Consider the following 13,977-nt stretch of genomic DNA (forward strand, 5'->3'; position numbering starts at 1 on the left):
ACACATAACCATATATTAACAAAACATGTAGTGTATGTGTTGTGTAATTGAATAATAAATTTAAAAGATAAAGATACATATACTTGAAGAGAAGCTCAATTTGCCTTGGCAAAACCCATTTCCTTAAGAGATTAAAAAACACACACACCAAATCAACAGTCCCACATCTTTGCTTAGCCATGTACTCAACAGGCCTGTTGTCCAAGTAGGATAAAAAAAAAAACAGGTCTCAAAGAAACATGGAGATAAAGACAAATTGTCAAGTTCAGGCTATCTTGGAGCAGTTACTTTGCTTTATTTTTGCTGTAATGATGCTTTGTTTGCAAGAAGCCACTGAAGACAGTTCCGAACTGTTTGTAACAAACAGATTTATACTCCATGCTCCCTCTTGCAACATGATCGCCAGGGCAGTTATATGTTGAAGAAGAGTTGGCTTTTAGACCCTATTTTTCTCCACCAAAAGGAGTCTCAATGCGGCTTACAATCTCTTTCCCTTTTCCCCTCCCCACAACAAGCACCTTGTGAGGTAGGTGAGGCTGAGAGAGTTCTGAGAGAACTGTGACTAGCAAAAGTCACCCAGCAGGCTGCATGTGGAAGAGTGAGGAAACCTACTTGGTTCTCCACATTAGAGTCTGCCGCTCTTAACCACTATGCTAAGCTGGCTCTCCAATACACACACACCTGAACAGAACTTTTAAAATAATCAAACAAACGACAGCCTTGCCACTAAAACAACTAAAACAGCAAAAGCATCAGTAAAATAAAAGCCACAGTAATAATCAGAGGCACAGCAAAACAACAACTTAACAGCTCTGTTGCACAGCTACCGCTGCTTTGATACATATGAACACATGAAGCTGCCTTGTACTGAATCAGACCCTTGGTCCATCAAAATCAGTATTGTCTACTCAGACCGGCAGCGGCTCTCCAGGGTTTCAGGCAGAGGTCTTTCACATCACCTAGTCCCTTTAACTGGAGATGCCAGGGATTGAACCTGGGACCTTCTGCATTCCAAGCCACGGCCCCTCCCCCAAAGCCCCCCTTTTTAAAGAAGGTTGTATTGGGCTGAACTGTAATAGGGATGTTGTTGGGGTATTTTCTTTGGGAAGGAACTCCAAAGACAAGGTGCTACAATTGAGAAGACCCTGTCTGTTGTGGGCACCTTGTCTAGGCTTATGTGGAGGGTGGGGATCTTGAAGACCTGCAGCCCTAACTGGGCGAACAGCATGAGTGGTCCTGATTACCAGTTAGAGGCACATGATTGCTTGCTGGCTGAAATGAGATGCTTTTTTATTGTGCTGCAATTTAAATTTTAAAAAGGTTTTATCCAATTTTAATTATCAGTCTTTATTTGCTAGTAAATTTTGCTTTGGCATATGTTTCGATGGTTTCTGTGAGCTGCTTTGAGCATTATCAGCAGAGAGCGAGATACCAAGTATTAAGTATTTTACAGAAATGAAGTCTTCTCCCCAACCTTCTTGGGACTGTCATCACCTTTTAAAAAAAAGGTAAAGGTCCCCCGTGCAAGCACCGGGTCATTCCTGACCCATGGTGACATCACATCCCGACGTTTTCTAGGCAGACTTTGTTTTACGGGGTGGTTTGCCAGTGCCTTCCCCAGTCATCTTCCCTATACCCCCAGCAAGCTGGGTACTCATTTTACCGACCTTGGAAGGATGGAAGGCTGAGTTGACCTTGAGCCGGCTACTTGAAACCAACTTCCGTTGGATCGAACTCAGGTCGTGAGCAGAGCTTGGACTGCAGTACTGCAGCTTACCACTCTGCGCCACGGGGCTCTTACCAGACACATTATGGAGCAGGAAGACAGACACCCACACCCACACGTGTGTTAGTGAGCAGGTTATGCAAGATGATGGGCCAAAACTGACTGACGACTATCTCTCTGTGTGGCTCAGTTGGTCAATTAAGGGCCCTCCAACAAGCGCTTTTGATGGTGCTACTTTTCTGCCATGCTAATTCTACCATGCTAATTCGTAACAGGTCTGGAGAAAAACTCTCTCTCTGTAGCAGCTCCAACCCTCTGGAATCAGCTTCCTGGGGGGAAATTAGAAGATCCAGTTCTCTTGCCAATTTTTGTAAAGGGTGGAAGGCATTTTGCTTTAAAAAAAAACTTTTCAATGTACTGTTTTCACGCACTCAGCTGAGATAATGTCTTCTTCTCCAGGCTGTGGCAATTGTGACTGTTCTGCATTATTAGGATTTTTGTATTATTTTAAACTGCCTGGAACTTACAACAGTACAAAAATGCTTAAACAAACAAAGATGAAATGGACGACAAATATTGAGTGGCATAGGCCCAGCATTGCACGGTGCAATGATAGTAATTTTCCACCTCCAACTTCTAAATGGCTTATCTCCTGATAGCCTATGGTGAATAAAAACAGGCTCCAAGCAACCAAACAGAGAAGCTGATTGTTTAAGGCTAGAAATTACTGTACGCACAGGCTTTTGCAATGGTATTCTTTTTTGCTGAAGAATAAATTTATTTTTGAAGGTACCCCTGGCCAAACCAATTTTGACAGCCTGTGATGTAAAGCACCACACACAATAGTCAATGCCAAGAAGCTCATTTCTTAAAAAATAAAAACTGAGCGGAGGCAGAGTTGTTCTGTTGGCCTACTCTGACTTGTCACAAAGATCAGCAGGAAAATACTCACACAGTAGATTACAGCACAGGGCACACCAGCAAAGCCTTTGAATAGGGACAATTTGCTACTAGCTTGGTGAACATGCAACCGCCCTTGCATGAGCAGACTATGCCTGACCCCAAATCTACTACCATCTTGACTGCAACAGCTCTTTCCTACTGCTCAGACAAGCTGTGGGTCTCACCAGAAATGTTATCACTGCTACCTCCTCTCAGCCACTTGGCACTGTTGCCAACTTAAACACTGCAGCAAGAGCTACCTTCCCTGAGAGGAGAACTCTGCAGAGATGGGAGGGGTGCAGCAGAGAACAGATGTGACAGGCCGGCAAAGTTCACGCCAAACACACCAAGCCTCTTACGCAAGCTGCTGTATCACCAATACAGATGGCGAGTTCTAGGTTCAGAGAGAAGGTTACAGCAAAGCCAACTGAATCAGAGAAGCACACACGTTCTCTCAGAAGCTACCCTGAAAGCTCCCACAGCATCCAACACTTGTAACTGATGCCACCAATGTTCCTCCAATGCCTATCAAATATTCAAGAGCAAGGCGACAAGTGTCGTTCTGTACATGCTATTTAAAAATCAGTCACGCTTCAAGGTCTTAGCTCACAAGGGTCCTGTATGCAGGGATGGAATTTTGGACAGACAAGCACAAGAAGAAGAAGAGTTGTTTTTTATATGCTGACTTTCTCTACCACTTAAGGAAGAATCAAACCGGCTTACAATCATCTTCCCCTCCCCACAACAGACACCCTGTGAGGTAGGTGAGGCTGAGAAAGCTGTGACTAGCCCAAGGTCACCCAGCTGGCTTCGTGTGTAGAATTGGGGGAACCAACCCAGTTCACCAGATCAGCCTCTGCCGCTCATGTGGAGGTGTGGGGAATCAAACCCGGTTCTCCAGATCAGAGTCCACCACTCTTAACCACTACACCACACTGAAGCATACTCAAAGGAGTATACCCAAAGACCACTGATCAACAGCACAGGAATCAGGCCTACTCTGAATATATAAAGCTGCCATATACTGCATGGGTCCACCTGGCCTCGTACTGTTTACTTAGGTGCTATTTACACCGCCCAAATAATGCACTTTCAATCCACTTTCACTGCACCTTAACGATCGTTTGTAAGTGGATTTTGCCAGTTCACAGAGTAAAATCCACTTTCAAAGTGCATTGAGAGTGGATTGAAAGTGCATTATTTGGGCTGTGTAAATAGCACCATTGACTGGTAGCAGCACTTCGGCACAGAATTTCCCTAATTCTGCCAGTGCCTCCAACTGGGCCAGAGATTAATCCTGGAATCTGTAGCATGCAAGGCACATGCTCTGCTGCTGAGCTGCGGACCCTCCCCAAAGTGGCCTTCCATCTGACTAACAGCTTCAAGGTTCAGCAGGGTCAGAAAGAAAACCAGCCCAATGAATGAGAAGCACAGCCTACACATGTACAGCAGTGAGCCCTGGAATGAAACATTCATACCTGGAATACGGCTCCCTCACCTAAGGGTTGGCCACCACTGCTTTAACTTGTACTAAGAGCAATACCCACAGAGCCCACCACGCATCAGACCCTCTTAGACTATCCTAACCCCACCTCACTCCTGTTTACATGGCAACTTCAAAACATATGGGGGGAGGAACGGCTGGACTCTCTCCTTAGTGCTGAATGTAAAACTAATCACTATGCAAATATTGGTCTTCACTTAAAGTAGGTGCTACTTATCACAACCAGTAGAGATGTGGGCAGCTTCTTCAAAAGTCTGAAATTAACTTTGGAATATCCTACGTCGCAAGGGATCCATCAATACAGGCCATGTAAAATCCATAAATTGAAATTTTTACCATCCATTGCCAATTCACAGAGCACAGAGATGCCAGGGATAGAGCAAAACCTCTCTACAGCCATTTAATACTGCTAGTTAAAGTTATGCAAGATTCTGATTTCTCTCTGGTCAACTAAAAGGGGCTAAAGCAACAGATGGCACAAGTCACTGTACATCCCAAGAACAAGAACGTGGCAGAGAAAGAAAAGCTGCAAACCAAAAGGGTAATGCAGTGACCCATCAGAATGTATTCAAAATATTTCTAACCTGCTTTCTCCCAAAATGGAACCCAGAAGCATAATCTGGAGGTTTAATGAGAAAAGCAGACTATAAATGAAGTAAATAAATGAGGTTACAAAAATATAGGAATGTATACAAGCAGGGATAAGTAGACAGCAGGGGGCAAGGATGAGGGAAACAGTGCATCACAAGACAGAGAAGGTCTCAATCAAAACTGGACCAGTCACACATACTAGTAAGTGGAGTACTACAAACTAATGGGATGCACACTGCTCTCAGCAGGGCCCCAAGCTCATAAACCTGGATTTTAATCAAAGATGCCAATACTGTTTTACCAGCTAGCTGACAGAAAAACCAGCACACAATTAGCAGCTCTCCTCCAGAGATGAATTAGTTCCATTAACAGAGGAACTGTTTGCTCCCAGTCTGACAAGTGTGGCCTAAACACGGAAAGATATTTCAAAGGAAACCCTCTAGTCTAACTGCCCCAGTTCCAGCTCATATGATTTAAAAAATAATCTCAATTCTTTTATTAACATACAAAGTGGCATTGTCGTTTCATGCATCAGTTGCCTTGCAATTAAAAAATTCTCCAAGGTGGTTTACAGCACAATACAGTAAGTTAATAAAATCAGTAATGCACAATTAAGAAGAAGAGTTGGTTTTTATATGCCGACTTTCTCTACCACTTAAGGAAGAATCAAACCGGCTTACAATCACCTTCCCTTCCCCTCCCCACAACAGACACCCTGTGAGGTAGGTGAGGCTGAGAGAGTGTGACTAGCCCAAGGTCACCCAGCTAGTTTCATGTGGACGAGTGGGGAAACAAATATAGTTCACCAGATGAGTGTCTGCCGCTCATGTGGAGGAGTGGGGAATCAAACCCGGTTCTTCAGATCAGACTCCACTGCTCCAAACCACCAAGTCACACTCCTGCCACACCACTTCTTACTGATTTAACTCAAAGGCCCTCCAGACAAGGCAAGTCTTCATACACATCTGGAAAGTCTTCAGGAAGCAGCCGTTCTCAACTCCAAGAGGAGGGAGTTCCAAATTTGAGGGCAAACAGCAGAAAAAGCCCTCCCCTCGGTTCTCACCAGCCAAACTTCTGCTAACGATGGTCTCCATAATGAGGCTCAGGCTCATGGAGCTGACCTCAAGTCTGGAGATGGCTGATATATACAAAGTTATCTTCTATCAACTCAGATTATTGGTCCAGCTAGCCTGGTACTGTCTACTCTATATGGCAGCTGTTCTCCATTTAAACAATGGGTTTCTGCAGGTGCAAGGACTTCCACCTGCACAGTAGGACCTCCTCGGCTCCCCCTCCCCCACATTAGTCCAAATGCCCTCTGAAATCCACCAGGAATAGGATTGGGGGGGGGGGTATTTCAGGCTGCCAAAGAAGGGGTAGCTGATAAAGTAGCACACCATGGATGGAAGTCCTTGAGCCCACAGAAATGTCGTGCTGCCTCTAACCCAATACATCCTCTAAAATACAATGAATAGGTCTACATTGCACAAACAAATCATCATCTAATGCTGTAAATTCTTGCATAAAAATCTTCACACCACACATCTTGAATAAAACCTCATCTAAAGAAACACTTCACTCATCCCAAAATAGAAAATATTTTATAGGATTTTGTCAGCGCTCCCCCAAATCTCCAATTTTCCTTCGAAAAAATAGTCCTTGAAAAGCCAGTTTTCTTAAATATCTCCAGTTTTTCTCAGGCTTCCACGTGTCTATTGCTACTGAAACTTTTTTAAAGTGAAGTGCCCAATGCTGAACCTAGAACATTCTATATGCAAAGCAGATGCTCTACCACTGATCTATAAGCTCTTCCCATCGCCAATTTGATGGTAGCACACAGGCAAGTCGTGTTACGCATTACATAGAAAAAGAGCTGGAAACTATTTCAAATTTGTAAGAGGATTCTTTGAGGACATATCAGTTTTCTAGCTCCTTGGGAAGAAAAGAAACCCTCACACTGTACCACTGACTGTCCTTGCCTGTCATTTAACTGCCAGGAAGACAGAGCAAGAGGTGCAAATTCGTCAGTTATTCCATTTCCCTAAGATCTGTACCCTTCCCCTCACTTAGACCAAACATCTCACATTAAATCTACCTTCAAGTGTCATATATAAAAAATACAAATACAAAGCTCATATCATGGACATGAATCCCCCCCCAAAAAAAACCTGTTTCACACTTTTTCAACTGAAACTAGTACAGTAACAGCACTGAGGGTTACTATGGAGACTGGAAAGCTTCTCTCTATGGCAGTGATAGAAAGCTGCAGTTAAAAATAGTGGCTAGAACATAAGCATTGTTAAGATAAAAAGCACCAAGCAAAACTCACTCTCAGAAGCAATGCAGGAAAAACTAAGGGTGCAGGAGATAGACGTGTTCTTGGGCCACATCCAATATCCATGGTCCACACACAGTCGAAGCCCCAAACTGAGCTGGTCCCTCCAACTCATGGCGCAGGCAGCAAGAAATACAGAAGCCGCCTGAACCCTGTGCATCATATGACATAAGTACGAGATCACCAGAGGTATTTGCTAAGGAGGGGCCGTGGGGAAGGGCCATGACAGTCTGGTAGAACACATGCCACAAGTTTCTTGTTTAAGGATATGATGGAGCTGCTGCTAGTCCGAGCAGACAACATTACGCCAGACAGTCCAATGTCCAACACTGGTCATTATAAAGCAGCTTCATAAGATATATGCGATGTTCCTTTTTCTGTTTAGCAGAGCCCCTCAAGAGTGCAGAATGCTCTCAGCTCAAGATAGAAAAGTATCAAATACCTTCCATTGCCAAATGCCAGGATCAACTAAGTGCTACTTAAAGAAGCCAGCATGAGTATTTCAGATTCTGAGAGACCAGAATCAAGCTGGAACACATGAAGCCCCCTTATCAAAAGACCACTGGCATATCAAGGTCAGTGCTGGCTGCTCTGGCAAGCAGCTCTCCAGGGTCTGCAGTAGAGGTCTTTCATGTCATCTACCACCTGACCCTTTTCAGTGGAGATGCCAGGGATTGAGCCTGAAACTTTCTGCATGCAAAATGGATGCTCCACCACTAAGCACGAGAAGGCAGAAACCACTGCTCACCAAGTTCTTCTAGACCAGGATTCTTCAGCCTTCTCAGCACTCACTTTTAGTCCCAATGTGAAACATGGGACCCCACTTCACTTCTTTACTGTCTATGACTGTCATTTGTCTCCGATTTTACATTCCATCTTCTTGCTGAGATACATGTTGTGATAACCCCTCCTATACAGCCAACGGCCTGGAATCTATATATCTAATTCCCACATGTGCCCCCTGCCTGCAGACAGCTAAATCCACAGATAGGGGGCACACTCACCAACAGAAGTTTCTGCAAACTTGGGGTACGCCCCAAGTTAGCAGAAAAATCTGAAAACTTATAAAAGGTGGGAGTAAATTCCCAATTTTTAAAGAAGTGTTGACTGTGCATGTGCAGACAATGCTCTTCAGCCTCTGCCATCCACCTGGAGTAGCAACGGGGAAGCTGGAAACAGAGTGGGGCGGGGGGGAGAGGAAGTCTCACCGTGTTCACCCGGAGCAGCATCAGGCGAGCTGGTAACAGAGCAGGGCTGGAGCAGGGAGGAAGCCTGGAGCCATGATGGGGAGGAGATGGGAGTTTTGCAAGCCCCCACTTGTCCCTTTATATTATTTAGACCCATAGCTTTCACCAACTTGCAAAGTTCGGGAAGGATAACTATTTCCAAGAATTTAATTGCACAAAACTATAATTTCACCATTTTAAAGCACTGTTTCAAGTCCTCACCACTCTCCCAATTTCATCTACTGACAGTCTACAAACATGTAGTTCACAATACTTCCAAAAGGTGTTCGGATTGTGGCGAGTTTCCAGGGAATTAAGTTCCATGATCAAGAGGGAGCTGCCAGTTCACTTTTGCTATCTGGGCCTTACAGCAAAGATGACTGCATTAAATTAAAAAGGATGCTCACAACTGACCTCTAAGATTGTAATAAAATGTAGAGGTTTCTAAGATATTACACATCTTAAGCAGCACAATCCACTTTCACCACTCATAATGTTACCATCTCATTCTTCTGAATACAAAGATCAGGCCTTAACTCCAAGTAATTTTTATGCAAGATTAGTGCCCACTCAAGCATGCTGCAGCTCTTGGTTACCAAATTATCCATTCGCAACTTTAATCAAGGAGATCAGAAACACAAAAATCTCCTTTCAGTAGCAAAGAACACTGTATGCTACAAATCACTGTCTAGAAGCTGTACAGCTGATAACTTTATCCTACTCAGCTATACGCCCGGTGTCTTATAACCACACAACAGAACACAGGCATGCAGATAATGGGAGTTGTAGAAAACATTTTTGAGGAGAGGCCACAGCTCTGTTTTGGAGCACATATTTTTCATGCACGATGTCCAGATTCAGTCCTCAGCCTCTCCAATTAAATGGGGTGGTGCGCATTGGGAAAGGCCCAAGATCCTAGAGACTCTTACCAGTCAGAGAGGACAGTACTGAGCTTCATGGACCAAAACTGCAATTTGGTGACAGGCAACTAGATACAGAGTACCAGTGTGGAGTAGTGGTTAGGGTATCGGTCTAGGAACAGTCCTTTAAAAACCAAGGAAAAGAAATGGGCAAAGCGGGTCTTAGTGTATAAAAACTTAAGCTGAACACAATTTTATTAATCTTTAAGGAGGCATAGGACTCCCATTTATTTTTGCTGCAACAGATTACCACAGCTCCCCCTGCGGAATTCTATGCCAATGAGCATTCAAAACTAGAACCCCAACAACAAGGGCATAGCCCATTTCGTGTGCATATGTGAACTAGTCTAGAGCATCTTCTTCACCTGCCCCGTATATGAAACACCCCGTGGGAAATTGTTAAAAAAATGGCTTCTTTCCAAATATCACCTATCTACACAAGCAAAACGTCAATTTTTATTAAATGATTCCGATCCGGAGGTTTACTGCAGATGTTGCCAATTTTCTAGTGGATGTGATGAAAGTTCAAAAAGCCCAAAGTTTGTAATTTCCATTTTTGGAATTTACTGGCCTGTTTTTATCTTAATGACTGCATATTTTATGTACCTTCTGCAACAATTGTAATATTACTTATGCCATTAAAGGTTTTTCATTCATTCACCTGCTGGATTCCCCCCCCCCCCTCATTGTACTGGGTCCCACTGGCCAAACACCTCTGATGTGCCCGGCTGAGGTGCGGTTCTTGACTCCCACTCCTTCCTTACTTCTTCAAACAGTTGTTCTGTTTTCTACACCAATTTCCAGGAGCAGCCGCCGGTTCTGAGGGGCTCAGCCCCTCCCTCCTCACCCTCTCCCTCTCCCGCCACCCACTTACTGTTGTATTGGACCCCCTTTGCGAAGCGCCTCTGCAGCGCCTGGTTCATGGACTGCAGCCCGGCCGGGATGGGCTTTTCCCGCCCGGGGGCCTGGTCGGAGCCCACCAGCTTCTTCAGGGCCGAGAACATCCTTGCTGGCCGTTACTGGGGAGGAGGAAAGGGAAGGCGGCGGCTGCCACTGCTTCCGCGGCCCAGCCTGACTCCGAGGGCGGGGGGTGGGGAAGCAGGGCAGCTGGGCGTCCGGGGGGGGGTTACATGCCCGACCGCAGGGGGACGCGCTCTCCACCAGCTGTCGACGCCGCCGCTGCCTCCCCGGCCGCCATCTTGGCTCAGCCTCTTTCAATCTCTAAGTAACCAAAAGAAGGGGTGGGGGCACGGGAGCATAAGGAGGCTCGGCGACGGCAGCTCGCGAGGGACACGCGGAAAGGAACAGAACAGCCATACTGCTTCGACTTCAGGCTAAGGGACGCCGCGAGGGACATGATTAGTGGAAGAAACGCGATCTACTTTATGGACTCTCAGGGCACTTTCACCCAGCCCAAATAATGCACTTTCAATGCACTTTGAAGGTGGATTTTTACAGGGCACGATCCACTTGCAAACGATCGTTAAGGTGGACTGAAAGTGGATTGAAAGTGCGTTATCTGGCAAAATCATATGCTTCAATGTCACCAAACTGTTGGAAATGCAATAAAGAAATAGGATCTTTTCATCATATGTGGTGGACTTGTGAAAAAGCTAAGAAATTTTGGGAGATGGTATATAATGAAATAAGGTTGATTTTACAACAACATATCCCTAAAACACCTGAAATGATGCTATTAAGTATGATACCGGATATCATTCTTACTCACAGAACTTTTTTGATTTATGCCACCACGGCTGCACGATTGATATATGCAGCTAAATGGAAGACAGTTGAGATACCAGACAAAAAAGACTGGATAAAAAAAGATGCTGGAACTGACCGAGATGGCGAAGCTTACAGCTTTGATAAACCAGAATGATAATGCACAATTTTGGGGGGAATGGGAGGCTTGGAGAACTTACTGCGAAAATCATTTTTTAACGGGACCATTTAAAGGATACTCTTTGATCGAATCCCTTATTTACATTTTGTATTAATTTTTTATATTAGGTATCGGTTTAATAATGTTGGATACGATAAGAACAGGTTAATTAAAATAATATTGGGATTAGCTCCGTTAGCAAAAGTTTATACAATTTATTTTTAGAGGGGAGAGGGGGAAGTCACTTTATTGTTAAATTAGAGATATTACTTGGTTTTTTTTTCTTTTTATTATTACTGTTATATTGTTTCTGTTGATATACTAAATGAAGAAAAATAAAAAAAAATTATTAAAAAAAGAAAGAAAGAAAGTGCGTTATCTGGGCTTTGTGAGTGCCCTCGGGAAGGGGGGGGCTCACGGGGGCAGAAACACTTCGCCCTATCGCTCTGACCGGGCCGCCGACATCGCGGCTTGATCTCGTTTCCATAACAACCAGGCCAACGCGACGGGACTGAAACTGATACGGGGGCCTGGGAGGGACGCAAATGTACAAACGCGCTTCCCCCTCACGTTTTTCCCCTTTTAAACGAACAGTAGCGGCGCTTCGATCCAACAGTGGGAAGTGCTGAGAGTCAAGTCTGCTGAGGGGTTAGATTCCCCCCCCCCTCCTAGATAGATGCTAGGGTGGCCAGGTCCCCCTTCGCCACCGGTTTTTGGGGCGGGGTTTGGGGGAGGGACTTCAGTGCCATAGATTCCAATGGCCAAAGCATCTATTTTCTCCAGGGGAACTGATCTCTTATCAGCTGGAGATCAGTTGTAATAGCAGGAGATCTCCAGCTAGTACCTGGAGGTTAGGAAAACAGTATAGGAGCGAAAAACATTTACAAACCAGGTGCAATTTTTATATAAGCTACTGAGATTCCTATAAACATCCAATGTACAAACACAAGTAACCACACTATAACCAACACATAGTATGTGCAAAATATACAATAAAGGAGCAAAAATTCTTTCAAAGGTCTCAGCAGAGTACCAAGAATGTATAAGTTCAAGTTCAATTTTCAGATGAATAAGAAGCCACAATCTTCAATAGGATCATGCTGCATGATGTGAAGTACCTTTTGGACGTCTTATAGTAACCTGATTTATACTTACCCTATGTGGGATATGAAAATGATTGTGTATGACTATACACTCTTTAGAAGCAATTTTCTGAAGGACTGAAGAACGATTCTACACTATTGTGAATTTGAAACGGCCGTATCCTATTGAAGATTGTGGCTTCTTATTCATCTGAAAATTGAACTTGAACTTATACATACTTGGTACTTTGTACTTTGGTACTTATACATACTTGATACCTTTGGAAATATTTTTGCTCCTTTATTGTATATTTTGTACATACTATGTGTTGGTTATAGTGTGGTTACTTGTGTTTGTACATTGTATGTTTATAGGAATCTCAGTAGCTTATATAAAAATTGCACCTTGTTTGTAAATGTTTTTCACTCCTATACTGTTTTCCTAACCTTTGGTATTAGTATAGAGGTGCCTGTTTCTCCCCCACTACCTGGAGGTTGGCAACCCTAATAGATGCTCTGTGAGAAGTTTTGATAACTCAGCAACAAGGGAAGAACACTGCACATGCTCAAACGCACCTTTTATGGGTGAAGCTCACAGTGCCTTGGCTCCGGCTTCTCCGTCATCTCAAGACTGTCATCGTCATCCCCTTCATTCATAGCCCACCTAGCTCACCTGAGTTTAGCAACATTTCTAAATAAACTCCTGTGTAGGGTTGCCAACCTCCAGGCGTTACAACTGATTTCCAGTCCAGACATAGAGGTCAGTTCCCCCTGAAGAAAACAGCACTTTTGAAGGGAAGACTCTATGGTAATATACCCCACTGAAGTCCCCCTCCCCAAACCCTGCCCTCTTCAGGCTTTGCCCTCAAATCTCCAGGAATTTCCCAACCCAGAGTTGGCAACTGTACTACTGTGTTATCACATTTTTATCCCGTTCATCCGAGGGATTCAGAGCAGCATGAACAAAGTTGCCAGCTCAGGGTAGGGAAATTTCTGGAAATTTGGGGGTGGAGCCTAAGGAGGGCGGGGTTTGGGGGAGGGATTCAGCTGGGTATAATACCGTAGAGTCCACCACCACCCCAAAGCAGCCATTTCCTCCAGGACTGGAGAACGTGTCTGTTACCTGGAGATCAGTTGTAATTTGAGGGGATCTCCAGGCTCCCCCTGGAGGTTGGCAACCCTTACAAGCATGGCTCTCCCTTTCTCCATTCCATCCTCACAGAAACCCCATCCAGAAGGCATTGGCTGAAGGAGTGCGCAAGTAACTTCTTTATTTAATGATACTGCTCATTTAGCCTACAGGCCTTGAGCAATGTAACACTAGATTCAATAAAAATAAATAATTTAAATAGCCAACCAGTCACCGCGCTTGAGGTCTTTCAAATTTGATTACGTGAGCAAAAAAAATTGGCTACGGTCAATGTAACTCCTAAATACATACATGCCAAGAGTTTCTTAACCTTATCTGGTCTTGACAGCCCCTCGTTATTGCACAAGAGGAGTAATCCACAAATCAATAACACTTCAAAAAGTACCACATTCCAGTAAGCAATTCTCCAAAGTTTCAATTTGTCCAGAAGGTCACAGTCTTATCAGAATATGCAGTCCTTTGCATTTGACCTTGCATTCCTTGAGAAGGGATAGAGTTTATTCTTGCAAGCATACATGCTCTCCTATATCAAGAACAGTTACAAAATCTAAATATGGTAAGAGCACCTTTGGGTAAGACAATCCTAAGTGTAAAGGGGAGCATACCCCACAGGATG

The 13,977-nt window shown here is 44.2% G+C and overlaps 1 protein-coding gene across 2 annotated transcripts in view; it reads right to left on the bottom strand.

Moving 5' to 3' along the window:
* RABL6 (RAB, member RAS oncogene family like 6) overlaps positions 1-10,261 on the bottom strand; it is a 45,885-nt gene extending 35,624 nt beyond the window's left edge. For both annotated transcript variants that reach the window (XM_056860654.1, XM_056860652.1), the window contains exon 1: positions 10,119-10,261. In XM_056860654.1, the coding sequence (XP_056716632.1) occupies positions 10,119-10,248 (130 nt within the window). In that variant the 5' untranslated portion in view covers positions 10,249-10,261. The remainder of the gene's footprint in view (positions 1-10,118) is intronic.
* Positions 10,262-13,977: the final 3,716 nt, after the last annotated feature.

Source organism: Euleptes europaea, chromosome 14 (genome assembly GCF_029931775.1).
Source record: "Euleptes europaea isolate rEulEur1 chromosome 14, rEulEur1.hap1, whole genome shotgun sequence".
Taxonomy (NCBI): Eukaryota; Metazoa; Chordata; class Lepidosauria; order Squamata; family Sphaerodactylidae; genus Euleptes; species Euleptes europaea.